The 27,566-nt window shown below is 46.4% G+C and overlaps 1 protein-coding gene across 2 annotated transcripts in view; it reads left to right on the top strand.

The window, feature by feature from the left end:
- Window positions 1–26,002, top strand: part of TENT4A (terminal nucleotidyltransferase 4A) — a 45,912-nt gene extending 19,910 nt beyond the window's left edge. The window contains exons 2-13 of one of the 2 annotated variants that reach the window (XM_017884056.1): window positions 6,665–6,788; window positions 7,843–7,889; window positions 8,894–9,014; window positions 11,716–11,823; window positions 12,990–13,118; window positions 15,478–15,691; window positions 17,395–17,521; window positions 18,556–18,656; window positions 19,319–19,491; window positions 19,977–20,135; window positions 21,829–21,993; window positions 23,711–26,002. In XM_017884056.1, the coding sequence (XP_017739545.1) occupies window positions 6,699–6,788; window positions 7,843–7,889; window positions 8,894–9,014; window positions 11,716–11,823; window positions 12,990–13,118; window positions 15,478–15,691; window positions 17,395–17,521; window positions 18,556–18,656; window positions 19,319–19,491; window positions 19,977–20,135; window positions 21,829–21,993; window positions 23,711–23,905 (1,629 nt within the window). In that variant the 5' untranslated portion in view covers window positions 6,665–6,698 and the 3' untranslated portion in view covers window positions 23,906–26,002. The remainder of the gene's footprint in view (window positions 1–6,664; window positions 6,789–7,842; window positions 7,890–8,893; window positions 9,015–11,715; window positions 11,824–12,989; window positions 13,119–15,477; window positions 15,692–17,394; window positions 17,522–18,555; window positions 18,657–19,318; window positions 19,492–19,976; window positions 20,136–21,828; window positions 21,994–23,710) is intronic. The other variant, XM_017884058.1, reaches the window with a different exon arrangement.
- The last annotated feature ends 1,564 nt before the right edge of the window (window positions 26,003–27,566 follow it).

The following is a 27,566-nucleotide window of genomic DNA, read 5'->3' as shown; positions in this document are numbered from 1 at the left end:
AAAATAAATAAAATGATTTATAATTAGCTCATTAACTGTATCAGTAAATGGATGCTTTAAAGAGGATCATTGATCCCTCAAAATAGAAGCAATGCAGTCATTCCCTCATTACACTATACTTGAGATTTGCTCTAGCAACCCACTCTTCCTGAAGTTAAATATTAATCCAGACCCTATCAGTGCAACGTAGTAGTGTCTGAATCAGTTGTGGTTTTGGTGTAATAGCATCAAAGCATGTTACAAAATCTACAAAATTGCAGTGGTTAACTCCAAATATTTTCACTAAGACATTGTTTTTTTGGGCAAAAATGCATAGTGAACATTGTGGTGCTGAGGTAAGGAACTTCAATTTCTGAGAAACCACCCGTTTTAAGGGTTTTGAAGGAAGAGTTGGAGAAGAAGAGGGAGAGAATAAATTAATAGTGAGTTACCAGTATTTTCTGTCGCATTTTACGTTTTAGTGGAAGACTGGGAACTGAACTCACATGCAGTTTGTAAAATCACTTTTTCCCTAGCATTCAGGATTGATGAGATTTAACGGGGTGTTAAAGGTAAACTGAGGCACATAATTAACATGGACAGAACTATATACCTGAGTGTCGAGAGTTGTGAAATTTCAGTGAGTTGGGAAGACTGGAAGCGCCCATTCTTCAGAGTGCAGCTCCTCATATTCAGTGGGTTTAAGGTGCTGAAGCCTTTTTTTGTTTTTTGAAATGGGGTCTTGCACTGTTACCCAGACTGGAGTGCAGTGGTGCAATCACCACTCACTGTAGCTTTGAATCCTGGGTTCAGCCTGTCCTCCCACATCAGTCTCCTGACTAGCTGGGACTGCAGACCTGGGCCAACACTCCTGGCTTGAAACTTCTTGTATCCAGATCGGAGGAGGGCGTGTTCGTTTTTGTGACGTTTCCTCTCCCTTAAACATTGAATGACCTTTGACCATCACTTTGCTTAAAAGAAGCTACTGAATTTAAAGTCTAGGAGAACGTCCTGGGCAAGCAAACCCATAGTATGTTCCTGTATGTTCCCCACCCAGAGACCTGGGTTATGAAGTGTTTGGTGTGCTTCTTCCGGCCCCCACTGTTCTTTCTGAAGTGTTTTATTTTACATAGGCTGTCCTGGCTTCAGGACCTTTGCCTTTGTGCCCCTTAGTTCCTTTGTCCTTTACCTACTGCAGTGCAGCTGCCTGTCCTTGGGTAGACTACAAAGAAGTCACTTTTGAACAACTTAGAAATTGTGCCTTGTGGAGAAGGCAGGGCAGAGCCTTGGGGCTGAGATGGAGGAGGAGCCAGCTCTGCCCTGGGAGGGATATGAAGCGCCCTCTCTGCGTGAGGCAGGGGACTGGTGGAGTTGCTTCACCTCTTTGGCCCCAGCTTCAAAACCAGCCAGTCCTCCCTGGCTTTGGCTTTAATTCAAATTTGGCGAAACTCAAAAACCAGTTAATCCCATTAGCTCAGCTTCTAAAGCCGAAAATCATGCCCTGAAATGGGTCATCTGTTTTCATCAATAGCTTTATTAGCTATGGAATAATACAGTTTTGTTCTCTAACTGTAGGATCCTTCTTTCGCTCTTAAAATAGCTCAGTAAGTTGGGTCTCATAAATACATACAGCAAGCATATACCAGATAACTAAAATACGAAAACCTTGCTGATCTTGCTTTCTAGTACTAAAAGCAGAAAATCGGGAATTTACTAAATGGAGAAGTCAGTCATTACCTTTTGATGGGTTTGGACTCTTGCAAGGTAGTGATTGTAAACAAGAGTGATATTTTGTTGTTTTTCAGTGAACTTTATTCTCTAATTTTTAGTAAAGCACACTAGGAAATAATGCTTCAGAATTCTGTTTTCTAGTAGTTTCCTGATTAAAATGAAAATTCACTAAAAAAAAAAAAACTCTGCTGTCACCGTTTCCTTTTTTCTTAAGATAACCAGGAAATGAATCATTCAGGGTTTGCTCCATGGTGATGGGTCAGGAAGCTGCCCCTGCTCTGTGTGGGGCAGGAGCCTTGCTAATGTCCCAGGATTTCACTTCGCGAAGACAAGCATCAGAGGCTTGCTTCATTTATAGATCCTACTTCTTTTCTACACCACAGCCAACTCAAAATGGTGACAAAATCGCTAAGACGAGGCTAGAAGTCACCACAGAGCAGTTGGAAGCTCTGGCCCGGGTTCTGGGGGCAGTGTTCCTGGAGTTGTGTCCTTTGGCCCCACTCAGTTTGTCGGTTCAGCTCCTCAGCTGAGAATGAGATTTGTATCATAAAGGAGTTTCCTGGGCCACTCACAGACCCCAGCTGGAGAGTGCCAGCCTAATGTGTCAGGAGTAGGGGGCGAGGCCAGAGGGCTATGTGCCAGCTCCTTCCCTAAGAAGCCTCCTGGGAAAGCCCTCCCAGGCACTTCCCAGGTCTCACTGGCCGCCTGAAGCTGCAGGGGAGGGTGCGCAGGCCACCTCTCGGCTGGCACTGCTTCCAGCTGACGTGCTGCCAGACTTTCTCATGGGGAGGGGGATGATGGCATGCCGGGGGGGCAGCAGGACCTTGGGGCTGCCTCGGGCTGTCAGTGTGTCCTACTGGTTCTGAGATGCCACCTCTGTGATCCACTGCAGAGGGATATATTCTACTATGGTCGATGCATAGCAATTTCTTCGATTTAGAGACTGAACACTAGTGAGCAGAACTGAAATTGAGCTCTTAAAAGATTTTGATGACTGGTCTGTGGATAGCAGACTTTAGTGTGGTTTTTATGCGGACGTCCTGCCAGTTGTAAATTCCCTGGAGGTTTGGTATGTGAAAACATAAGACTAAACTTATTTCTATTTTTTTGAGAAGAAATGATTAAAACTTTTCATTGATGTACTTCTGTAACAGACTTTTGGAGAATTGAAGCAGTGGGTATATTCAGTGTTTGAAGTCATAGATGAGTAAAGGAGGTATGTCGTAGTTGGCACTGGTGGCATGGCCTGTGGTCAGCAAGGCTTCTCTATGAAGGTATGTGCACAGCTTTCTAAGGCAGTGAAAAGTCCTGGCAATGTTAGTATTGAATGAGATAAGCCAAAACACTTAGTGACTGTTTACATTTTTAAAGGGCTAGTTGGCCATTTAAATGGTTTCTGCTAACAGATCAAATTATTCAGTGCAGAGGTAAAATATTTTCAGAATGTTAATTTTAGATGTCATTTTATAGAGAATGTATATGAGCAATGACAAGGTCAGCAAAATATCTTAGCAAAACTTGATTGATTCATTCCATGCACAGGCAAGCGCTGTTCTGGGCACCGGAGATGGAGCAGTGAGCCATTGCGTCCATCCACAGATGGCCTCCAGGATCGTGAGCTTGCAGGGAGGCCACTGGGTGGGCACGGCTGGGCAGTGCCCTCATGTGGGTTTTGTTGGGCTGCTTCTACTGCGCACTTTTTCTCAGTCTGGTCAGTGTTCCACCTCGCTGCCTGGCCCCCACCCCTCGCCCTCTGAGGGCCTCACAAAGAGCCAAGCGGAAGGCAGGCTGGGGACTTTCCAGGTCAGCCCAGAGGTCTTCATGATGATGGTTGGTACTGTCCCGTGGCCACCATCAGTCTCACACTCTGCCTCGTGGGCAGTCCTGGCGTCGTGCGGCACCTTGCTGGTGCCCGCTCTCGAAGAAGGGCCAGTGAGGCGCTTCGCCAGAGCCTTCTTGTCTGACTCCCTTATCCAAGAGGCGTGGATGGCCGGGCCCCCGGCTGTGTCCTTTCTGTTCTGAAAAGGCAAAACAAAATTGTTCTTGACTCTTATTAGCTAATATTTGTTACAACAGTTGCTCACTTTTAGGTCCATTTTATTACAGATTTCAGACAGGTGTGGTTATTAGTGCCCCTTATTGTTTAGACACAATGCCAAGGTCAGGAGGCCCCGTGTTCCCCTGAGCCCCCCTTCTGCTAGGAGCATGGGCAGGCCACGCCTCGCCATTAATCTCTCCTGTTTTAGGGGAGGAATACCAGGCCACCCCCTCTTCTCTCTGTGTAAGGGAACAGACATTTGACAAAAACGGATGCCATGTTACGCTGATTTGGTGTGTCTGAGGCAGATTGCAGCAGGTGTTATCTCCGGCTCTTACTTTCCTGGAGTGTTGAGCATGTCCTGATAGTAGGGGATGCCCCTGAGGGTGGTGAATGTGGCTGCACAGGTCCTGAAAGCTATTTGATGTTGCCGTTACTTCAGGTAGAACTTAAAGTTGACAGTACATTCTACTCTGCAGGCAGAAACCTGGAGTGGCATTTGGACAAATTGGAATGCCCTGTTTACAGTATGCTTTAATGAGTTAAATCTGGGGGATGTGGATAGAATTTTAGCAACCTAGCTTTGGCATTCTTCCATGACTTTGGGCCAATTATTTAATAATTCCAAGCCTGCATCTTTGTTAGAATCTCTCTAAATTTCTCCTGTTGTTATCCTCAGAACGGGACTGTGAGGTACAGGAGGCCACGTGGTGTAGTGGTTTAGGTCGACAGACTTCCCCGTGCTGTTCTCATGGATAGCCCAGGACTGTGCCTAGCTCTCTGCAGTGACAGTGATAGTGACTGGTGAAGGTGCAGGGATCCACCCAGACGCTCTTGCTGATGGAGAGAGGCTGGCCTGTGGCTTTTCCCTGGGGTGGATATTAACCTGCTAACGTGCCATATCTAGTCCTGCTTACATTACTAAGTGGTAGGAAATTTTAGGTAACACCTCAGACTTTAAAGTGGCCTACTGAGCTGGTAGAAAAGATAGTTAAATGCCTAGTATGTAGTTGGTGCTCAGTAATTGTTGAAAAGATAGAAGCTTTACTTCAAAGCTCTTGTAGTTTGTTCAGTTTGGAAAAAATATTTTAATGTTGGGATCTATTAACAGCTGGACTGGTGGCTATCTGAATTGGGACCATGGTTAGGGTGACGTGTTCTTTTTTGTTTGTTTGTTTTTTTGGGTGAGACAGTCTTGCTCTGTTGCCCAGGCTGGAGTGCAGTGGCGGAATCTCGGCCCACTGCAGCCTCTGCCTCCCGGGTTCAAGTGATTCTCCTGTCTCAGTCTCCCAGGTAGCTGGGACTACAAGCTTGTGCCACCACGCCCAGCTAATTTTTTTTCTATTTTTAGTAGAGACGGGGTTTCACCATTTTAGCCAGGATGGTCTCAATTTCCTGAACTCGTGATCCACCCACCTCAGCCACCCAAAGTGCTGGGATTACAGGCGTGAGCCACCGCATCCAGACACATGTTTTTTAAATTAACTGTGATAAAATTAGGCTGCAGCGATGGCCTGATTTGCAGGTGCTTCATGAGCAAGGGTGCCCAGCATTTATTTGCTGCTACTGGAGTCTCGTGTGTGCTTGCAGCCTAGCCTTAAACCCTCTGTGGGCGGTTTGGAATGCTTACTCCAAATGACTTTTTTGGCAGGGTGGAAAGTGGTGATACTTCAGGTGAGAGACAGTTGAAATCAACTTTACACAAGAACCAAACTGTAGGCTGACGCGGGGCTACTCACCTTTGGACTCACCCCTGGCGGGTCCTGTAAGAGGTGCTACGTGCTTCCACTTTGCCAGCTGTTCGTTGGCCCTGTTTTGTCTTCTGCTGTTTGCCTGATTAGTGAAACTTAGAATGGAAACAGGCGAGTTTGATTTGTTATAATTCCTAGGAGTCATAGAATGGAAGCAGGTGAGTTTGATTTGTTATAATTCCTGGGATTGGATAATTTGCTTTCCCCTCTCTCCATCTTTAATTAATCTCTTAAAGGAAAAGATGACAGCAATTTTCCTGCAGTCATCAGTGTAGGCTTCAGCCTTAACTCATGACATAGGCTGGTGCCACTGACCACAGGGCTGACCTTAGCTCTTGGAGCCCATGGGGTGACAGGACATCAGCACCTTTGAGGTGGCGGCATGAGGCGTCTTCCAGGCCTTGCTCCTAGTGCTTGAAAACACTGCTTTAGTTTTTTGTTAAGAGAGACAGAGGCCCTACTTACTCCTATCCCACACGCATCTGGCTGTTGACCTCCTTGTTGGCCTCTTAAGGAGAGAATATTTGAGTATTGAATTAGATCAGCTTTTCTGCCTCCAGGGACCCTGTTTCTCTCTGCTGAGACTGGCAGATGGAACCTGGATTTAGTGGATGGTCACCAGGTAGCTTGGGCAGACCTGGGCCGCCGGGCCCCTGAGGACTCACATACCTTTTTTCCTGTTCACGTGTTCCTTCCCCACACCTTGGCCCATTCTCAGTCCCTCCCATCCTCCTTAGCTGAAGCACTCAGGGAGGTGCTGATGGGGCCTTGGGACATGCACTGGAGCTGGGTCCCACCCTCAGACCTATGCCTGACTGTGCCACATTCGTTGGAAAGCTGCTTTCACACTTGCTGGATGGAATTCTCTCATTTTTTTCAGTGCAGAGTCACTGAGATTTTTTTTTTTTGGATAAGTGTTTAAAGGCCAGTTGTAAATTTATTGATACTTGGAATTGACAAAATTTACTTGTTTAGTGTTGCTAAGTAATACTGTGTAAGTTTGTTGAACACAGAGTTTTCATTTTATACTTTCAGAGGAGAAATGAAACTGAATTTCGTGGCCAGAAATATGTTTGAGTGTCATCCTGATGTAAGAACAGAACAGAACAGAAAGCGTGGTGACGTTTCATTGTAACTCTAGTATGTTTTCTCTTTTGTCCATTAGACTACATGAGGAAATAATTGACTTTTATAACTTCATGTCCCCTTGTCCTGAAGAAGCAGCTATGAGAAGAGAGGTGGTGAAACGGATCGAAACTGTTGTTAAAGACCTTTGGCCGACGGCTGATGTGAGTATGTTCTTTGGGGTTCTGTGCCGCAAGTCATGTGCGAGTGAATTTAAACACTCTGTGGTGATGGGTCGGCTGGATCCACACAGACCTTTTCCCGTTGGCCCGAGGCAGCAGTTCTCCACGTGTGCTTTGAGAAGGCCAGGTCGCCTGGAATGCTAGGAATGCATGGCCCCCGGCCCACCTGCACCTGCTGCCTTGGACACCTGCGGTGGCCGCAGGTCTGTGGGACGCTGGCGCACACTGAAGTGCGAGGACCATCGGCTGAGGGATTTTTTTTTTTTTTTTGGAGCGGGGAGAATGGTGTGATTGTTTCTCTTAAGTTCACCTTAAATTTAGAAATTTCACCCTGTCACCCACCCCTGCTTCCCCACCACCACACATGGTAGCATATAATGTGTTCATTTTTGTAAAACTTGGAAGTGTTCCCTCATCACACACCACTCTTGCGGTGAAGGAACAAGTGTTTTTTGACATGTGGAGAGGGGCCTTCTGGAATGCTTGGTGCAGGCGGTGTGAAGCCTGCCCCTGGCTGGCTCTGCTCAGCAGCATTCCCTGCTGCTGGCTGGGCTCAGTGGACCAGCAGGGCCGGCCGTGCTCTAGCTGTGAGGGGCATGTGTGCTCTTGGTGGGCGGTGGGCAAGGACGACCCAGTTTTCTGCTCCTCTTTAAAAATGATACATATTTTTGGCTTTAAACTTCAGAGCCCTAGGACAAAGCCCTGCCCCAGTGCCTTAGCTGTGGGTTTAAGAAGAGGTTGAAGGGTTCAAAGCTAGCTCTGGAAAGTCCTCAGCTTTGAAGGGTTGTAGGGTGAAGACAAAACTTGTTTCACCTCTTAACTTAATTTTGAGTTTTTAAACGTTCCTTTTTGGGGCACGTCTTTAACTTAAAGGGAATTTTCTGGTTAATTGTTACACAGTCCCCTCTGTCAGTTTCCAAGGTAGTTGTATTTTTTACCCAAGGGTATAGTGAGGGCTTTCTTGTAGGAAGAAGTAATGGTAGTGTGACTGCTTGGTTTGTGGTACACATTTTAAGGCAACCACTCTTTCTTTCAGGTACAGATATTTGGCAGCTTTAGTACAGGTCTCTATCTTCCAACTAGGTGAGTACCAGACTGCATGGCATGGGCTAGTGTCTGTGCTTATTTAGGGGCTGGGATGGTGTCTGGGCAATATTAAGGACTACAAATAGATTCTTTGTAATTGAGTCTAAGGCGAGAAAGGCCAGCTGAAGGAAAAGACTGTGGTTACAGAAGGAAATTGGCAGAAAGATTTAATTTAGTGTTATGATGAATTCATTGCTTTGCATTTTTGCCTCACACTTAATTTGTTGGGGTGCAAAAATGCTGGATGCTGGAAATGTGAAGAAGACAGGTGGGAGGACTGTGGGAAGTAAACGCAGTAGAAAACATTCTGCTGATACTTTAGGACATGTGTTTGAAAAATTGATCTTATGTTTCAATGAAAATTCAAGTAAAATTCTCTTTAAATAGTATTTTCTAAGGATTTTTACCTGATAGGAAAATGTCAAACAAGTTTGCATTCTAAAATGTAAACTAGTATTTTCTCATTAAGGATTCTTGATATCCAGATAAATTTCTCGTGCACTGTCTCATTAAAAGTTTACCTTCTATTAACCCACTGCTAGTTAGCATTTGGAGGCTGAAGAGGCTATAATCTCAGGATTTGGGGGTTGATGTTAGCAGGGCCAATGGGTAATTGAACAGGTTCGGGTATCCAGGAATCCGTGAGGTCCACGGGAGTGATCCAGTGTAGGTAGTGCCGGAGTAGGTGCTGGGAGAGCGGGGCCTCAGCCTGGTTTGGGGGCAGGCGTTTTCATCTGAATCCGCTCACATACCTAGTGCTGTTGGGAGAATCATTTAACTTTCTTGCTTTCCGTCTTACGGAAGTCTTCCCTTCAGTTCAGCGAGGACTTGCTGTAGTTTATGAACTGCATTTCACTTCCTTAGGGGCCATAGCCTGGTGGGATTGTGTCTTGGCCTTTGGGGGAGATGCGGGCACATGTGTGGTGGTGCTTATCCTCCCCACACGAGTGTGTAGGCTGTGTTAAGGGGAGCAGTGGCTGACGTGCGTTTTCTTCTGTCAGCGACATAGACCTGGTGGTCTTCGGGAAATGGGAGCGTCCTCCTTTACAGCTGCTGGAGCAAGCCCTGCGGAAGCACAACGTGGCTGAGCCGTGTTCCATCAAAGTCCTTGACAAGGCTACGGTGAGTGCCTGGCTTTGGCCCCTCTGACTGGGCAGGAGCCTCGTCACACCCCAGGTGGTTACAGGATACGCCTGCGTCACGAGCTCATGGTATTTTACACAGTTATTGGCTATGGTTTCGAAGATTAATCTGCTTCTGGTATAGACAAGTGTTTTATGTTTCTGTTTTATAGTCATGATCACCAACTGAGAACATGTTTAGTGAGTCTGAACTTTTGGGATTTGTGAGCCCATTAAACTATTCTTAGAATGAAAATATATGATTGTGTCTACTCGTGTTAGGATGAATAGGAAAGGAGAGTCATATCTGAAAGCGGACACTGACATTCAAGTGCTGCCCATTTTGGAGTGTTTGGCTCAATGATTAAACCATGGTTTTTATGATTACCATTTGCTACGTTAAATTCAAGAGGAACAACTTAGCTTTTCCTTTCGTTGTTCCAAAATATATACATATATGAAAAGCCTCTTTGAGGGAAGTGTGAAGATGAGACTGTTCCTGGTGTGTACTTGTTAAAGTTTATGTCAGTTCAAGATTCTAAGTCCCCAGTGACTGTGAGGTACTTGCCTGTCGTATGACAGTTCTTAGCTCACCTGTGCGACTGGCTAGCATTTCATTTTTAAATTTGTGTGTCAACGTATGTGATGTGTGATTCACATCCTCCTAGTGTTTAGCAGAGTGTCAGTTAAGGCGGGAGCTTCCTCCTGCCTGTGCCGTGGTAGGGGAGGGGGCATTCACATGTTTCGCAGGTGATTCATTGTCAGGTGCTTTTGATTGGGGCTGGGGGCAAGTTTTAAAACGTGATATATGCACTGAAAAGTGCACATGTACCAGGTGCACCTCTTGGTGAAAGTTAACAAAGTACATGTGCTCACGTCATTGTCATGTGGACCAGAGAGCGCAGGCAGCACCAGAGGCTCCCTCCAGGCCCAGGTTCCAAAAGGGGCTGTTGGCTCTTCTCATGAGCATGAGACAAGCCCTGGCTGGCCACTTTCTCAAATGCTTACGGGCCTTATTGCACTTAGCATTCCCAGCCACTCTCATCAGCAGACGCTGTTGCTCTTCTCATTTTACAGGTGAGGAAACAGGTGCAAAGAGGTGAGGTAGTTAGCCCAAGGTGGGTTGGTGGCGGTGCGAGGCAGCACCTGCATTTAGCCCAGGCCACTGTTGTCTGCTGCTCCTCTGTGTGTGCCAAGGGGCAGCAGGGAGGTGAATGGGAATCCTGACCGGGCGACCACCTTTGGAGTGGAGAACTAAGGTGCCGTTGTCCTGAGGACGCACAGTAGGTTGAGCAGTTGTTGCAGTAACTGCTTAGTTCCAGTGACCTCATTACTGTCGCATATTGGCTACTAAGTACCTCTTCCTCTGTTGCCTGAAGGCCAGTGTAGACTGTAGGGAGAGCCTGGAGCCTGCCACTGCTCCTTTCCAGGGAAAGTCCTCACCGTGCAGCCGGTCTGTCATGGGCACGAGCGCCCCGGGGCGAGGGCTGAGTTTAAGGTGAAAGCTTGTCTGTTTGGAAGGACAACCCAAAGCTGAATGTTCCAGTGTTACTCCTCACCTCCGGATTTGGGGTTCCTGCGGTGAGTGAGTGTGTGCAAGAGTAGGGCATGAGAGTGCCAGGAGTGATTGTGGGGAGGAGTCCATGAGATGGAAAGGAAGCTGCTTCCTGAACTCTGGGTGTCGGGGATCGCATAGCCATCGAGTGTTGACTTCTTCCAAAGCAGTTTCTGATGAGTTCTTTGGGAAAGTATTTTGTTTCTCTGCCTTCTTAGAATGTACTGGCCCCCAGAGCTTACCCTGTCTGGTGGTTGCAGTGGCGTCCAGGTGACTCTGGACCCACTGGCCTGTCCTCACACGCTGAATCCTTGGTGGTTTGCCCTCAAGTGTAGACATTAAAGCCCAGAATAGGGGTGTACTGAATGCCCTGTCCCTGTGTTGCCTTTCACTGGTGTTTAAACCTTCCATCAGACCTGATGGCTTTGGTTAAAGGAACTCCGTTTTTAATGCTTCAAGGCTGAAGGAAACCAAACATTGCCTTTTTTCTTTTTGGAGGAACACGTTTCACTGGTGGGGTGGGCGGTAGGGCATGAGTATGGCCTGGAGAGTTGCTCAGGCAGCTTTTGAGTGCCATTTGGTGACAGTTCTTGTTGGGGAGAGTATTTCTAAAATAGCCCTTTATTTGCTGAATCTTTTAGGCGAAAGTTTTTTTTGGTAAAGTTATCTTAAAGAATGAAAACCCAAAGTAGATAAACAATATCAGTATTGTTTGGAGAAACAATATCAGTATAACGTACAATTTAAAAAATGGCTTTGAAGTTACATTAAATTATTTCAAAAATTCGACCAAATAGAAGTCGGGGGCCAAACACCTGTCCCCATCCCAGCATATAGGGTGGGCGTGGCAGAGACTAACTCATCGTGTTCCCTGTTGGCTCCCTCCCCTCACTTCTCTTTGATGCTTGGTCACCTCTGGTGCTGATCCAGGGATGCAGGGGCTGGACAGAACGTGGGCCTTGCTGTGAGGGGCTGGGGCCTGGGAGTTGTCCTGGATTCAGGGACTACTGATGCTGACAGTGTTCTCTGACCCCCTTTCATTGCTAAGAAAAAACACCAAACCTCTATACAGCTTTGGCAGCATTTTGATGCCTGGCTGTGGAGAGTCCTGCATATTAAAGCAGTTTTTAAAATGAAATCTTTACAGGTGCCAATAATAAAGCTCACAGATCAGGAGACTGAAGTGAAAGTTGACATCAGCTTTAACATGGAGACGGGCGTCCGGGCAGCGGAGTTCATCAAGAATTACATGAAGGTACTGTGCTTGGTGACCTAGCGCGGCGAAAGTGCGACTGGAGTGCTTATGCTCGGCGGCATTTCTCCTACAGATGTTTACAGCTGTCAGCTGCACACAGGAGTCTTTCGTAATACAGACTACGCTTACATTATTTCTCCTACAATATTTCCAGAGATACTTTGAAATTACATAGCTGTTTTTAAAATTTGCTTTTCTTGAGTAACCATTTTATAAAGTTGACAATTATTTTAGAGGGCTTTGTTAAAATGTTCTTTCTAGTTATTACAAAGAGACTCTTCTAGCTCAGCGTGCCTCATTCGCAGGTTTTGCTCAAGCATCCAGTGGAAGTTGATAAATCATGAGGTGTCTTAGATATACTCACTTTGGGTGGTCTCTGCCTGAGGATTGGCAGAGAGACTTGGTTGAGCTGACATATTTGGGACTCTGACCATGTTCATGGTCTTAAACGGGTGGTCGTGACCTTCTGTTACAGTAGAGGACGTGCAGTCCTTAGCAGGGGCAGATCCACCCCCGGGTGGTCGTGACTTCCTTCCTGTTACTGTAGAGACTGTGCAGTCCTTAGCAGGGGCAAATCCTGTTACAGTAAAGGCCATTGCAGTCCTTAGCAGGGGCACATCCACCCCTGCAATCTGGTCCCGTCTCGTTCCATTTTCAAGGGCCTTGCCCTTCAGGTTCCCCCTTCCCCCTTGTCATCTGGTCTGAAGGAGCATGTCTGCCCCTAGAACAACACGGACAGCAGCAGCCAGGCTTTCCCTCCCTCCTGTCATCTCCTGCCGCTCTGCCTTCCTTGCCACCCTCACTCTGCTCTCCTGTTCCGGAGACCCCCACTGTCCTCACGGCCTGCGTAGCAAGCACATAAATACTCCAGCGAATGCGCTGGTCTCTCCTTGAGTTCTTTTGCACCTGTGGACTCTTCATGGTGGGGGTGCACCCCTGCTGAGTCATAACCGAGGGAGAGCTCCACAGTCTCAATTTTCACAAGCCCCTCAGGAAATTAATTCTTAGCGTCTCCCAACCAAAGTTTGAGACCTACTGACTGAGAGTCTTCAGATGGGCAGGAGGATGGAGGAAACTTTCCTTTCTGTCTTGTGTAATTTGCTATGTGAAATCTCTTTGAAAGTATGGTAATTACTCAGTAAATCTTTTTCTTTTGGAATTTACAGAAATATTCGTTGCTGCCTTACTTGATTTTAGTATTGAAACAGTTCCTTCTGCAGAGGGACCTGAATGAAGTTTTTACAGGTGGAATTAGCTCATACAGCCTAATTTTAATGGCCATTAGCTTTCTACAGGTACGTATGCTTTCTTGAGACATGTGTAAGAGTAGACTCTTCCAACCAGTTGTCTTGTGGGTTCCCGGAGCCTTTTGCTCTCCTTTTACTATATTGTTTCATTTTGTTAGAGGCTGATTTCTGATTCTTATATTAAAACTCTCTTGATCAATGCACCTTTCTGGAGGCTCCTTTGTAGCTCATTTTGTACTGGGTATAACTGTTAGTGCGGGGGTGCCCATCTGCTTCTGTGAGTCCAGTGCACATCAGTGCAAGCTCAAGGAGTTCTCTGTATTCAGAAATGTCCATTTCATGGTAAACAATAAACATTTCTTGATGCTTGCCTGTGATTTATATTGAAAAAAAATTGTCTCAGAATACAGTTTGGTACCATATATGAGAAAAGGATTTACAAGAGAGCTTTCTCAATTGATGAAACCTCATTATTTTGTCTGAAATTATATGTGGTCCTTATTTTGTTGAGTAACATGGAAAATCTATCAATAGAAAACAGATGTGTTTTAAAAAGTATCGTTAAGTGCTGTGATGTATTGATAAACTGTTCTTACACTTTTTAAACATTTAAAATCATCTCTAATTGAAACAGTATTCTGTTTATATTTTCTTGAGTGAAGAATTCTGTTCTTTACAAAATCTTGCCTATATAATTTAGCTGTACAACTGTATTTGTCCATGTTTACCATTAATGTTGTATTTGTGATTGTGCTGAGCGAGCCGTTTCTGTTCATGATTTGGTAATGTTCTCACTGTCATGAATGCTATGATAGTAGAACCACTGGGTAACCACCTGTGATGATCGCAGCTTCCTTGGTCTGTCTCTGCAGAGATGCTTTAAGAGTAGTGAAAATGGAATTCCATGTCTGTTTTCTTACAGTTCAAGTCACACTGTCCTGTTTTCACTTTCCCCTCTGAGATGTGGCCCTTAGTGTATAGCCTTTCTTCCATAGTTTTTGGACATTATTTTGAACTAAACATGGGCCTCTTTTCTTTACTAATATACTCCTGACTTGCAGTATTTTCATGGCCTTGTAGTAACAACAGCTACTTAATACTTTGATCATGCATGTGCCATATGTGCCTGGGCCCAGGGCCTCCTGCCACCCCCTCAGGGGGTCCTTTCAGTGATCCTGTGACCCCACAGGAGGCCACCATAGCATGAGTGGGATTCCTGTGTTCACTGCCACATCCCTGTGCCTTGTCCAGTGCCCAGAGCTTGTCCTGCCTCAGTGGTGTGACTGTGGCAACATCTGAGTTTCTTGACTGAGTGAGGGGAGGAGGCCCACCCTGCCACTGGCCAGGCTCTTGGATATGTGATTTTGGCTAAAAGACAAGGCATAAGGAAGGGAATAAAGGTGAGGCCAGAATTGGAATCCTCCTCTTGTGTGGTAGAAGTATGCAGAGAACTCCGGGGTTCTTCTGAACCTTAAAAACATTTGTATGCTTTCGAGCTGCAGCTCCTCCTGGCACTCTGTGTTATAAATAGTTTCAAGCACCGTGCTTCTCTGAGGGATTTCTCTTATGTGCCCTTGTCCATCTCTTTCTAGTTGGCACTGTCCGATAGAATTCTCTGTGATGGTGACGACCACTTCTGCATGGTCCGGCAAGGGGCTTGGTGCCACATGTGGCTACTGAGTATTGCAGTGTGGCCTGTGAGAGCAACAAGCTGGATTTTTAATTAATTTGTTTTAGTTCATTTGAATAGACATGTGGGCAATGCAGGTCTGGACAGCTGAGAATTATGACCCTCAGGAGGTGTGGTGGACAGTGGTTTAGTTCAGAACAAGCCCAGTGCCTGCTTTTGAAGACGATATGGCACTGAACTGAGAGTGGTGCTCATCTGTGTGCAAGCAGGATAGAAGCTTGCTATAAATATTATGACGTAATACTGATGACCTATACTTAGCTGAAATCAGTCATTTCACTTTCTGGTTTTATGTGATACCACCATACTGTTCAGTCTAACACTGACCCCTGTTGGTTGTACTTCAGCATCAGGAAATTAGGACGATGAGAATCTGAAATTACATCTACCATCCAGGCAACTAAGTTATGCAGAATATAGTCAACTTATTTGCCAATATTTGGTTAATCACTTATCTGTGTTTGCAGGAAGTTTGCTGTATGGATTAACAATTCCAAAAATTAAACGACAAAATTCAGATTAGTACATTGTATTCCTTTTGAACACTCCTCATTGAAGAGGCTGCTGTTCAGGCTTCCTCGTGGTGCTGGTGAGTGAGCAGGTGCCTCTCACTGGTATTGCCTTGAAGAGGCTGCTAGACGGCAGACTTCGTTGCATCCTGTTTTCTTTAGAACATGCCCTGAATCCATACAAATTGTGGGTGCATTGCTTTTACAGTTGCATCCAAGAATTGATGCCCGGAGAGCTGATGAAAACCTTGGAATGCTTCTTGTAGAATTTTTTGAACTCTATGGGAGAAATTTTAATTACTTGAAAACCGGTATTAGAATCAAAGAAGGAGGTGCCTATATCGCCAAAGAGGAGATCATGAAAGCCATGACCAGCGGGTACAGACCGTCGATGCTGTGCATTGAGGACCCCCTGCTGCCGGGTAAGGGCTCCCCGACCTCCACTGCTGGGAGCTAGGCCAGCCTCGGGGGGTGGGGGGGAGGTGCGGGGACTATGTTGGGGCTCTGAGAGCCTCGGGCAATTCATTTGCTCTTGATACAGATTTCTCTCTTTTTTTTTTTTTTGAGACAGAATCTCGTTCTGTCACCCAGGTTGGAGTGCAGTGGCGTGATCTTGGCTTACTGCAAGCTCCGCCGCCCGGGTTCACGCCATTCTCTTGCCTCAGCCTCCTCAGTAGCTGGGACTACAGGCGCCCGCCACCACGCCCGGCTAAGTTTTTGTATTTTTAGTAGAGGTGGGGTTTCACAGTGTTAGCCAGGATGGTCTCGATCTCCTGACCTTGTGATCCACCTGCCTCGGCCTCCCAGAGTGCTGGGATTACAGGCGTGAGCCACCATGCCTGGCCGCAGGTTTGTCTTACACTAACCAGTTAATAATGACACTTTGAGAAATCCTTATTTAATGCTTCTAATTAACTTTTGTCTTTCCAACTGTTTACATTCTATAATAAAGCAGAATTAAGGAAAATTTTTTTTTCTGATTACAGAAGTATTACATATTCAGCCTAAATCATTTGTTTCCCAGAAGTATGTAATATAGAAAAACAATAGATGCCATGATCCCCTTTTATTTGGACATGTATTTCTCCACTTTTTTTCCTATATGGATATTAATGTTTATTATTGTTATCTTGTTGAACACATCCCACAACGCAAACCTGTTAGTCACTTGGCTTTTGACTTTATTTCCTAAAGATCATCTCAGGGAAAACACATTGGCTGATGTGTTTTGTTGTTGCTTATAGATGGCGTGATTTATGCAGGCTCTTGAGTGGTTTTTTTGGTAACACGGTGTGGCAGTGTATCATCCATCTTTTTGTCTGTTGAATCAGTCACATTGGAGACATTGCCATTGTCTTCAAGTGTCTATGAAATGTACTCAAAAAAACAAAGACCCACATAATCATTGAGATGTAATATAAACCTAGAAAAGATAAAATTCCAGTACTTAGAATATATGTCCTTTAAAAAAAACCTACACTTAACCTGATTGTGAAGAATGAGTCGTATGTAGATTAAAATTCAAAACAGTGCTTTTCTGATGAAAAGTAAGCTCCTCTTGACTGACTTCCTTGGTGACTTCTGTGACAGATTCCTTTGATTTGCTGTCCCAGTTTTCCACACATGAGAATTCACATTCCATTCTAAAGGATTCACTTCCTGCAGGTTCCGTTAGTGTTGACTGAGTTGGGGTGCACTTGGGGCTAGCTGCCCTTCTGCCTGCCCTGTGAGGCCTCCTGATTGTCAGATCGGCGATCACACTGGGTCAGTGCTGCTGGTCTGCACAGTGGTATAGCCTTTGGCTTCCTTGTGTGTCTGCCACCTGGAGAGTGGGCTTTTTGTGAGCTGTCGCTCCATCTGTGAATGGCAGCTGCCTTCATGAGGTGGGCCCTGAGCACGTGGGCACTGATGATGCAGACCAGGCCCCTCGGCACTCACAGACCGTGCCCTGTGCATGGTGATTGACAGGGCCTTTGCTAGTACTGACTGCCATGCGTGCCCATTGTGTTCGCCTGTCTGGGCCTTGCTGGTGAGGGCCTGCTTCAGAGTCACTCGTATGACAAGATCTGAAATGTGGACGATGGTGTGCATGTGGGGAGAGTCTGACATAGCCTTTTTGCTGCAGGGAATGATGTTGGCCGGAGCTCCTATGGCGCCATGCAGGTGAAGCAGGTCTTCGACTATGCCTACATAGTGCTCAGCCATGCCGTGTCGCCGCTGGCCAGGTCCTATCCAAACAGAGACGCCGAAAGGTAATGGGTTGCGTGTCTGTGTCTGGGCTCAGCATGCCTGTGGGATGGTAGTTACTCCTTTCCTGTGTCATTTACCTCCATGAAATTTATGAAGGGATGTTCTGTCGTATTTTGGTAGAATTTGGATATGTTGGTGAAGGAAGGCCTTCTAGGAATGTGGGATGGCTGTGTGGGATTCATCCATGATTGAGAGTTGAAAATTTCTTTCTTGGAGATTTGACATTTTCTTCAGGGTCTTTTGTTTTGGGGAGGTGAGTTCTAGCTTTCAAAACTTTGGAACATGATGCTTTTTCTCCAGCCTTGAAAGCATAAACATTCACTTTCTAAGTGAATGTATCTGATCACCCAGTCCCTACCATCTTCTCTTATGTACACTCGTCCCTTGTTCTACATTTTGGGCCATTTTTACAGTCCCAAAATGTAGTCAGAGGTATTTACTTCTGACCCAGATGATGCTGTGGTGGTGGTAGTGGTGGGATTGGAGGGGGTGGGAGATGAGATAGGAATGGGAAGGAAGAGTAACGTGGTCGTCAAGAGTGGAATTTGAAACAGTTTGATAGATCTGTTCCATGGTGGATGATGGAATAAACAGGTTTCGAGGCCTGGCTCGGTAGCTGCTGCAGGCGCTGGTGGTGCTGGAGCTCTGTGTGTTCCTGAGCCGCTGTCTGCTTGGTGTTTTCAGGCGGAGCTCTGGGCCACGTGTAGGGCACTCATCTCGGTACCATCTCCATTCTCGCCTGTGCAGTGGGAAGTGAAATGTCAGCACTGTATGACCATTGAGGGTGGGAAGGCCACGCTCCCCACTTGGAGCTGCATTTCACAGTGGTCTTCTGTAGGTAGATGTACTGCGGTCCAGGGTATGCTGGAGCTGAATCATTAGAAGTCATATATAATTGTAAATGTATTTTAGCTCCCTTCCTACTGTCCTTCACCTAGCGAGATGATCTGTTAGGGGTATAAGGTAGCTGCTCGAGAGGGGTTCTAACTCCCTGATACCTGTTGTACTCTTGATCTCCAACAATGTCCCTTTGCAGTACTTTAGGAAGAATCATCAAAGTAACTCAGGAGGTAATTGACTACCGGAGGTGGATCAAAGAGAAGTGGGGCGGCAAAGCCCACCCGTCGCCAGGGATGGGTGAGAGATTAATTCATTTGTGTTCATCCTAACCACTGGCTGGCGTGTTCATGCAGAAGTGTCTCTATTCCTTTGTGGTAAATTAGTCAAATTAAGAAAATAGCTAGTTTTTCTGATGAGTATTAATTAAAAACACAATAAGATCTAGAGCAGCACTGTCCAGTAGAAACAATCTAATGCATGCCACACATAGAATTTCAGAGTTTCTAGGGCCGTGTCAAATGTGAAAAGAAACAGGTGAAATAATTTTGGTAGATTTTATTCAACTCAAGTCAAAATATTAACATATCAACATAAAAATGATTGAGATATTTTATAGCCATTTTTTGTACTAAGTCTTTGAAATCCAGTGTGTATTTATTTGTACTTATGGTACATCCTTATATGGGTGCCAAATTTTCATAAAAAATACTTGATCTATAGTTAGATTTTAGAAAGTTCACATTTGAAGATGATTTGCATACCCAAGTTGTTACAAGCATGTTTAATGTTTTCCAATAACTAATTGACTATAATTTTTAAAATTAAGCAAAACCTAGTGTTGGGTTTGTCAGTCTCATTAGCAGTGTTCCCGGCTCAGCAGAACCCATGACTGATGCTGCCGGGGCGGCTCCACGCCACAGTTCTCAGGAGTTATTAACCAAGGCTTTTTCCCTCCACAGACAACAGGATCAAGATCAAAGAGCGAATAGCCACATGCAATGGGGAGCAGACGCAGAACCGAGAGCCCGAGTCTCCCTACGGCCAGCGCTTGACTTTGTCGCTGTCCAGCCCCCAGCTCCTGTCTTCAGGCTCCTCAGCCTCTTCTGTGTCTTCACTTTCTGGGAGTGACGTTGTGAGTGCCCTCCCCTCCTCCATGTGTCTGTTGGACAGTTTGTGTCTCTGGTAAATGTCCATAGCTGTGAGCTTAAAATCTCCCCCTTAGTTTTGCTCAGGTTTTGTTTCCTTTTATGTGTGTGGAGTGGGCGGGGGGCAGCCCCGTGATGTTGGCACCCAGCTTCCTTTCCCCCACTGTGAACCTTCTGAACCTGTCTGGCTCATGTGGCTGTCGAGGGCAGTAATCCTCTTCACAGATTTAAAAAAAAAAAAAAAAAATCCAAGTATCTCTTCTGTATTTCCTTTAACATTCTTTTTCAGTTTTGATGAAATTACTTGAAGGAAGCCTGGGTAGATTTGGGCTGCCCGTTCAGAAGTTAGACTTAATTCGAATAACCTTTCATAGCCAGCCTGGAGGCAGGCGTTTCTTTTCATAGCTTTAAGGAAGTAGTAGTGCACCTTTGTGGTACAGCTGTCCTTGTTATTTTTTGTACCGGGTTCAAGGATTCAGACACACCGCCCTGTACAACGCCTAGTGTTTACCAGTTCAGTCTGCAAGCGCCAGCTCCTCTCATGGCCGGCTTACCCACCGCCTTGCCAATGCCCAGTGGCAAACCTCAGCCCACCACTTCCAGAACACTGATCATGACAACCAACAATCAGGTACGTGGCCCTCTGGTGCCCTTCCCGGTGGTGGCCCCTGGGAAGGACATCCAAGCTGTGATATGCACTAGAGATTCATGGTCCTTTGAATTTGAAGAGTAACTTTCTGAGTCTTTGGCCATTGCTGTCTTGTTCTAGGAAATCCTCTCTTTTTTGTGGTGTTGAGGTCCACCACGTATAGTTTCAGCAGCGAGGAGACTGTGGCTCTTGAGTGCTGCCGTGGCTTTTCACGGGGGCCAGGTCGACTGCCTTCCTGTAAGTTTCCTCACTGCCCCAGCATGAGACTGCTGTCAAGGGTCATCTTGAGAGAGCCACTCAGTCGCGACCCACTTAGCCGGGCACCAGGCAGCACCAGACACGTGTCCCTGCTTCCTCTCAGAATCTCAATGTTGAGACTTTTTAAAAGTTTTAATGTGAACTTATTGGACTTTTTTCATGTTTTACATTAGACATACTTTCTAAGGCTTTTTCTGTTAGAATATACTGTCTGCTTCTAAAATTTAGATAAAATTAGAAATCTAAAGGAGAATTTTATAAATACTAAATTTTGTATCTACTTCCGATTATACATCACTGGAATATGTGTGGGTATAAAACCCAACATGTTAATTGACTTAAAACCATTTTCTGAAATGTGGCGTGTAATTTGAGCATAAAACTATGTAGGTACATGCAAAAGTATTTTGACTCATTTCTTGGAGTTTTGCACTCTGCTCTGGGGAAGACATGCTCACAGGATCCACCCTGATTCTGGCAGAGCTTCTGGAATGCTGGCTCTGTAATGACCCACAGAGTTGATGAGCAGAGCCATGGCCCAGCCAGACACCATAACGTGTCTAATTACTGCATAAATGTAAAATTCTGAGGCAATTATTTACACTCTTAAAATGAATTATACCACAGATAAACTTGGTTGCCTTTTTATGGTCATCAGACTGGCCCTGACGTCCTGGGCCGTGTGTCACAAAGGTGTTTGTTTTAACCACCCACAAGCCTTGGGGCCCTTGAGAGCCCAGTGCGGCTGCTGAGCTCCAGAGCCACGTTCTGCAGCTGCTTGTGTGGTTCGAGCGTGAAGTCTAGGGACGCTGAGGGTTTCTAGGTTCTTATCTAAGAAGACTCTTGGCCACAGTCGATCTCCAGAGGCGGTTGGGGTAAATGCATGGGATGCCAAGATGCAACGAGGTCAGTGTTGCAAGTCTGAGAAAAGGGGTTCTTGTTAGTGTGCTTCTGCTGCTGACAGTAATGGGCGATGCTGACACAGAAGCAGCCCGGGACCTGGACAGCAGGCAAGGATGGAACTGCCGGCCGTCCCACGGCCCCTCAGACCACCAGTCAGGCCAGCCTCGGTCTGTGACCCCGAGTTCAGTGTGTGAGTCGCAGATTCACCACGGGGGTGACAGTTGTTATTCTGATGATGCTAATGTTTTGAATCGTTTGATCTTCAATGAGTTTTAAACTTTATGACTTGGATTACTGGCCATACTTTATATTCCAGTTGCTGTTTCAGAATATGAGGTATTTCTAATTCAAAGCACAATATTGTTAGGTTATAGTAAAACAAACTGCTTTATGGAGCCCACATGCAACTGTGCCATTTATGAGCTGCCCTTTGGCGATGCTGAGCTTTAGAATCCGGATGGTTTTCCTGTGACTGATTTGGTACCCATGGCTGTCTCTGTCGTTTTCTTCCTAGACCAGGTTTACTATACCTCCACCGACCCTAGGGGTTGCTCCTGTTCCTTGCAGACAAGCTGGTGTAGAAGGAACTGCATCTTTGAAAGCCGTCCACCACATGTCTTCCCCGGCCATTCCCTCAGCGTCCCCCAACCCGCTCTCGAGCCCTCATCTGTATCATAAGGTATAGCTCTTTCCTGGTGCGTTCACCTGTTCAAGCTGCCATGTGAGAGGTGGCACTGAATGTTTTCTCCTCCAAAGAGAATTCCAGAGAGATCATTTGAAAACGGAATTTGCTTTCTTGTCATTCAGCCTCATGGTTGCTTGTCTTTCCAAACAAAACTTTAAAGAGTTAAACTATTTTAAGATGTAATATATAGTTTAATTGGTTGCCACAAACATCTCTTAATTCTTCTGTTGAACTGATTAGCATAAAACTAAAAGTTGAAACAAGGCTCAAAATGAAGACTTCTCTTTTCCCATTTATATAATTCATTTGTATGCTACATACCTTGGTTTCCAAGAAGCAAATGATAAAACCAAGAGCAGATCTTGCCATGATGTCCCATGTGTGCTGCTATCATTCCCACGTTGCCTGATCCTCACCTGGGGTGGGAGCAAGCGTCAGGGTGGGCAGAGCTGTGTGCTGGGCCTCAGCAGGGCCCTGGCATGCCTGCCCCTGTGGCTCCTCACAAGTCCAGCTGTGTGCATGGAAAAAACAGGTCACGTTAAGTTCCTATATTCTCCAAGTACCTGAATGATTGGGAGAACCATGACGAGGATCTTCCAGGTCAGCCTCTATCATGCGTGATGTTCCCTTGGGCTGTGCGGATGCTCGGTGCTTTCATCGGTGTCCACACCTCTTACTCTACTCCATTCCTCCTTTGCTTGTCTAATCCTATTTTGCCAATAAGTTTTATTCTTGAGGCTTGGCGTCTTTGGCCCTGTGTTGTATAATGATTGTTTTTAGGAGTTAAGTCATAGAACATTTCCTCTTGGATTTATGCATCCCCGATAGACATATTCAGGGTGAAAGAACAACTTCGCACAACAGCTCCTTCATTGCATTTTGGCTTTGCTTTCCCAGCCTCCTCCTGCTGTTTGTCTTGCTCTGAGACTTTCCTGAAGCCGGCGTGTGTTTCCTCTCAGTCTGCTTGGCCGGGACTTTGCAGTGCAGGGAATGTGCTTTGGGTGCAGGCCAAGCACAGGCTGCTGCATGCCGGGATCGACAGGCTGCTGAGGGCGAGAGCACCAGGCCCTGGCACATGTGACTCGCTTGTTTCTAGAAGGTCACAGTTGGGGGAAGAACATGACCGGGACCTTCTTATTTCTTTTTTTTTGGAGACAGAATCTCACTCCGTCCCCCAGGCTGGAGTGCAGTGGTGTGATCTCAGCTTACTGCAACCTCCGCCTCCCGGGTTCAAGCAATTCTTGGGCCTCAGCCTCTCAAGTAGCTGGAATTATAGGTGTGCGCCGCTACACCCAGCCAATTTTTGTATTTTTAGTAGAGACGGGGTTTCACCGTGTTGGTCAGGTCTCGAGCTCCTGACCTCAAGTGACCTGCCTACTTCGGCCTCCCAAAGTGCTGGAATTACAGGCGCAAGCCACTGGCACCCGGCCAGGGACCTTCTTATTTCTATGGATAAGTAGAACAAGTTAGAAGTGAGGGTCTGCTGAATTTGTGTGGTTTGATCCTGGTACATGGTTCTTGCCTTCAGTCAGTCACGGAATGGGAAGAATACTTTTCTCTCAAATGGAAGAGTTGGAAAGTCCCAGAGGGCAGGTGTCCATCTCTCCTCCCTACGTAACATCACGTCGGTGCTTAGTGTGGTCACTGCCGGAGGACGTGGGCATTGTGCCTGTTGTCTGGCTCCAACACTGCTGTCTCTCTCTTTCTCCAGCAGCACAACGGCATGAAACTGTCCATGAAGGGCTCTCATGGCCACACCCAAGGCGGCGGCTACAGCTCTGTGGGTAGCGGAGGTGTGCGGCCCCCTGTGGGCAACAGGGGACACCACCAGTATAACCGCACCGGATGGAGGAGGAAAAAACACACACACACGCGGGACAGTCTGCCCGTGAGCCTCAGCAGATAATGGCTCCTGGCTGCGTCGGCCTCCCCCACCCCTCCGCAGACTGCCCTGCGGCCTCGGCCACCGGCAGGGGAACCGAGACCAGCACCCCGCACGTCAGCCGGGCTCACAGCACGCCCGCCGCTGATCACTCTGCATGTTTCTTTGTGTGGTGGTCGCGTCCATCTTCAAGAACAGCTCGTTGTGCTCATCTGTGAAGCCTTATTAAACGTGGACGTTGTTTTCTGCCTTCCCAGGATTCTTCCTTCAGTGCTGAGGCAGGTCAGGCTCAGGAACTGCAGGGACGTGAACATGCGCTTGCGGTTTGCGGTAGCCGTGTCTGTTCCTTCGCGGTTTGCTATTTTCATTTCCTGTTTGTCAGAGCAGCAGAGGAGATCAAACCCCGTTCGTGTGTCTTTCCTCCATGGATAGGCTTGGGAGGTCATTGTTTTACTGCCCTCACATTTTGTTTGAAATTTCAGAACTGTTTTTCTATGTAAATATTGAAAACTTATGATTTGTGCAATAACTCAGATATTTTTTATTTAATTTCCTATTTTCACATAAGTTATATTTAAGGGAGGAGGGAATTTTTTTTAAACAAGCTTAGGTCCTTTCCCGAGCTGCATTTTCTAAGTTGGGTCATCGTGTCGGCTGGTTGTCTGACGAGCATCGTTACAAACACCGTGATGAGGGGTTTGGGGTTTATTTTGATGTCTTTTCTTTTGGTCGGAGTGAGTGAAGGAGCCAGGTCGCCCTGACGGTTTTCCAAAGGGCTCGGCTCCAGAGCCCCCTGACGAACTGCTCGTGGCCCCTGCTGTGGGGCCCCAGGCCGTTGTCTTGTTCTGACCACAGAGTTTTAATGTTTTGGTTTTCAGTTCTTTTAAACTGGACAACAAATCCAGCATTTCAAGTGCCAGAAGTATAACTTTCTAAGGAGAGAAGGGTTGTCACATTATAAAATCTTTAGGAAAATGTGAACTGGAAAACGCTTCAGTCAGTTTTAGTGACATAGCCTGTGATGATGGGTCTGGTGACTATTATTGCGGACCGTGGTACCCAGTTTTAGGAATGTGGAGAAAGGAATTCTGTTGATTCCATTGAGGAATCTGTAGCGTATGCATTCGTTCTGTTAAGAGCAAATCTAGGAGAAGTGCTTCAGCTGCCCAGTGCGCCGTGGGGAGTGTTTTAATGGATCATGTCGCAGGAGAGCACAGCCCAGCGTTGGGGCCGGGACCGCTGGCGCCCGACGTTGGAAGCATACAGGTATACTATGCAAGTGTATTCTGCCACAACAACCACTGTCTTTGTTACCTTTTTTTGAACAACAATATATCCATCCTGCCTAACCCTGAGTTTTTGGAGCACCACAGTTGTCCTGGGAGTTGGTTGCATCTTGTAGGCCATCTGACTTCCTGTTGTTAAAACAGGGGTCTGGTCTTGCTAAACACTACAGGTAGGTTGGTCTTTGAAGTCCACTAGTGGAGAATGTCGAGACAAGATACTTATTACCATGACATCTGATGGATGTGCAGCAGTGGGGAGTTCTAGATTGATCTCTGAATGTGATGGACGCCCAGCAAGGACAAGCTTTAAAATGTCTGCGGTCTGCCCTTTTGAAGCAGGACTGGCTCACTTTGTCATTGGGAGCTGTCAGCTGCGACTGCAGGTTCTCTAGGAGGCATTCCAGAATAGAGTAGCACACTGTGTCTGCAGTTCTCGATGACCGAAAGTTATCAAAAATATTTAAAATATTTAAATCGTGAACCTATTGATAAAGAATATTTATAAAAACTGATCTGTAGGCCTGTACTAATCTCTATGCATTAGCAATATTGACTGTAAACCCACATTAAGGAAACCACTACGGGGCCGGCAGTGAGTGTCCCGTGGGGTGTGCATTTTAAAGCTCGATTCATAGACACAGGTACCATGTTCCATTTCCGTCATGGTGAAGCAGATGAATTGGCCTGGCTACCACTGTGGTCGCGTGCTACAGGTTTGACAAAAGATACCATGTTTCGATTTTTTTGTGTGTGGACAACAATATGGAAGCTAAAATTGACATATTTTTATGTAAAGTTTTCTATTCTTTGATTTTAATAAACTTTGGAAACCAGTTTTGTGTTTGTTTTCAAGTGTATGCTTTAAAGGGTAAGAGTGGCTTCCACATTTTCAGTTTTGAATTTCTAAATTAGGGCAATACTTTAAACAGTTATTCTAAATAAGATTCAAAAGAAGGCAGATGATCCCAGTCCTATAAAGCAAGTTGCGGCAGGGAGATTATGTTGTCACTGGTCCGTGAAAGTAGGAGGAGATAAAAATAAAAAAAATTAGCCGGGCGTAGTGGCTCACATCTGTAATCCCAGCTACTCGGGAGAGTGAGGCATGAGAATTGCTTGAACCCGGGAGGCAGAGGTTGCAGTCAATCGAGACTGTGCTCCTGCACTCCAGCCTGGGCGACAGAGTGAGACCCTGTCTAAAAAACAAAGTGAGTGGAGGTTCTAGGCTTTGCACAAGGCCTATATAACAGTAACAGAAACGTGTTCTCTGTGCTCACATTCTGATGCTAACAGGAATTCAGTAAAACTGTATAAATGGTTCTTATATGCAGTTTCTGGCAAGCTGCTATGTGATATTATGTACTTACACTGCCCAGGGGCAACATTTTACTTTCTTCATTTCTGTTAGGTCAACATTGCATCACTTGCAAACAAGACATTACAAACCAAACCATCATAATGTAGCTTAAAATGTAACGGACATTTGGGATTTATTTGAGAACTGTCGTTTGGATTTATTTGAGACGGAGTCTCGGAGTCTCGGAGTCTCACTCTGTTGCCCAGACTGGAGTACAGTGGTACAATCTCGGCTCACTGCAGGCTCTGCCTTCCAGGTTCAAATGATTCTTCTGCCTCAGCCTGCCGAGTAGCTGGGATTAGAGGCACCCACCACCATGCCCGGCTGATTTTTGTATTTTTAGTAGAGATGGGGTTTCACCATGTCGGCCAGGCTGGTCTTAAACTCCTGACCTCAGGTGATCTGCCCACCTCGGCCTCCCAAAGTGCTGGGATTACAGGTGTGAGCCACCGTGCCCTGCCGACATTTGGAATTTATAAAGAAAGGTACAAGAATTCTTCTAGGCCAGTAAGTGACAGAACTGCATGTCCCAGCCTGTGCAGCCCCTTGAGTGCATGTTCTAGAACCATCAACTCTAGAGTTCTTCCGGTTGTCAAGGTGGGTGTTGTGGGTAAAACACATTCCTTCCACCTGGAGAACAGAGTAGCCCTGTCCTCTTGGCACCTGGTTCCTGAGAGGGTGCAGAAGCTGCTGACAGCACTGCCTAGTGGTGCTGTGGGGAAGATGGCAGGCAGCTGGCTGGGACTCGAAAGCCTTTCCAGGGGGCGGAGCCCTGTGTAGGTTCTGCATGAGCTGCCGTGGCCAGGGTGGGGCTGGCAGGAGCTGAGCTGGGCCTCCGAGGGAGCTGGAGGGCTTATAGCCAGGGGCGTCTGGAGGAGGAGCCCACGACAGTGCTGAGGTACAGGGCACTGGAGTGGGGAGATGTGGCTGAGTTAGCCTCTGTGTTGGAGGCGGGACTGGTGGGTGTTGTGGGGAGGCACTCTCGGCCTGCCCCGGGTTTGCCCGTGGGTGGTGATGCTGCCTACTGAGCCACTGGTGCCTGCAG

This window comes from Rhinopithecus bieti, unplaced genomic scaffold, assembly GCF_001698545.2.
Source record: "Rhinopithecus bieti isolate Rb0 unplaced genomic scaffold, ASM169854v2 scaffold_13112, whole genome shotgun sequence".
In the NCBI taxonomy this organism is placed as follows: domain Eukaryota; kingdom Metazoa; phylum Chordata; class Mammalia; order Primates; family Cercopithecidae; genus Rhinopithecus; species Rhinopithecus bieti.
Note: the sequence above shows the minus strand (reverse complement) of the source record. Positions and strands in the feature narration are given on the sequence as shown.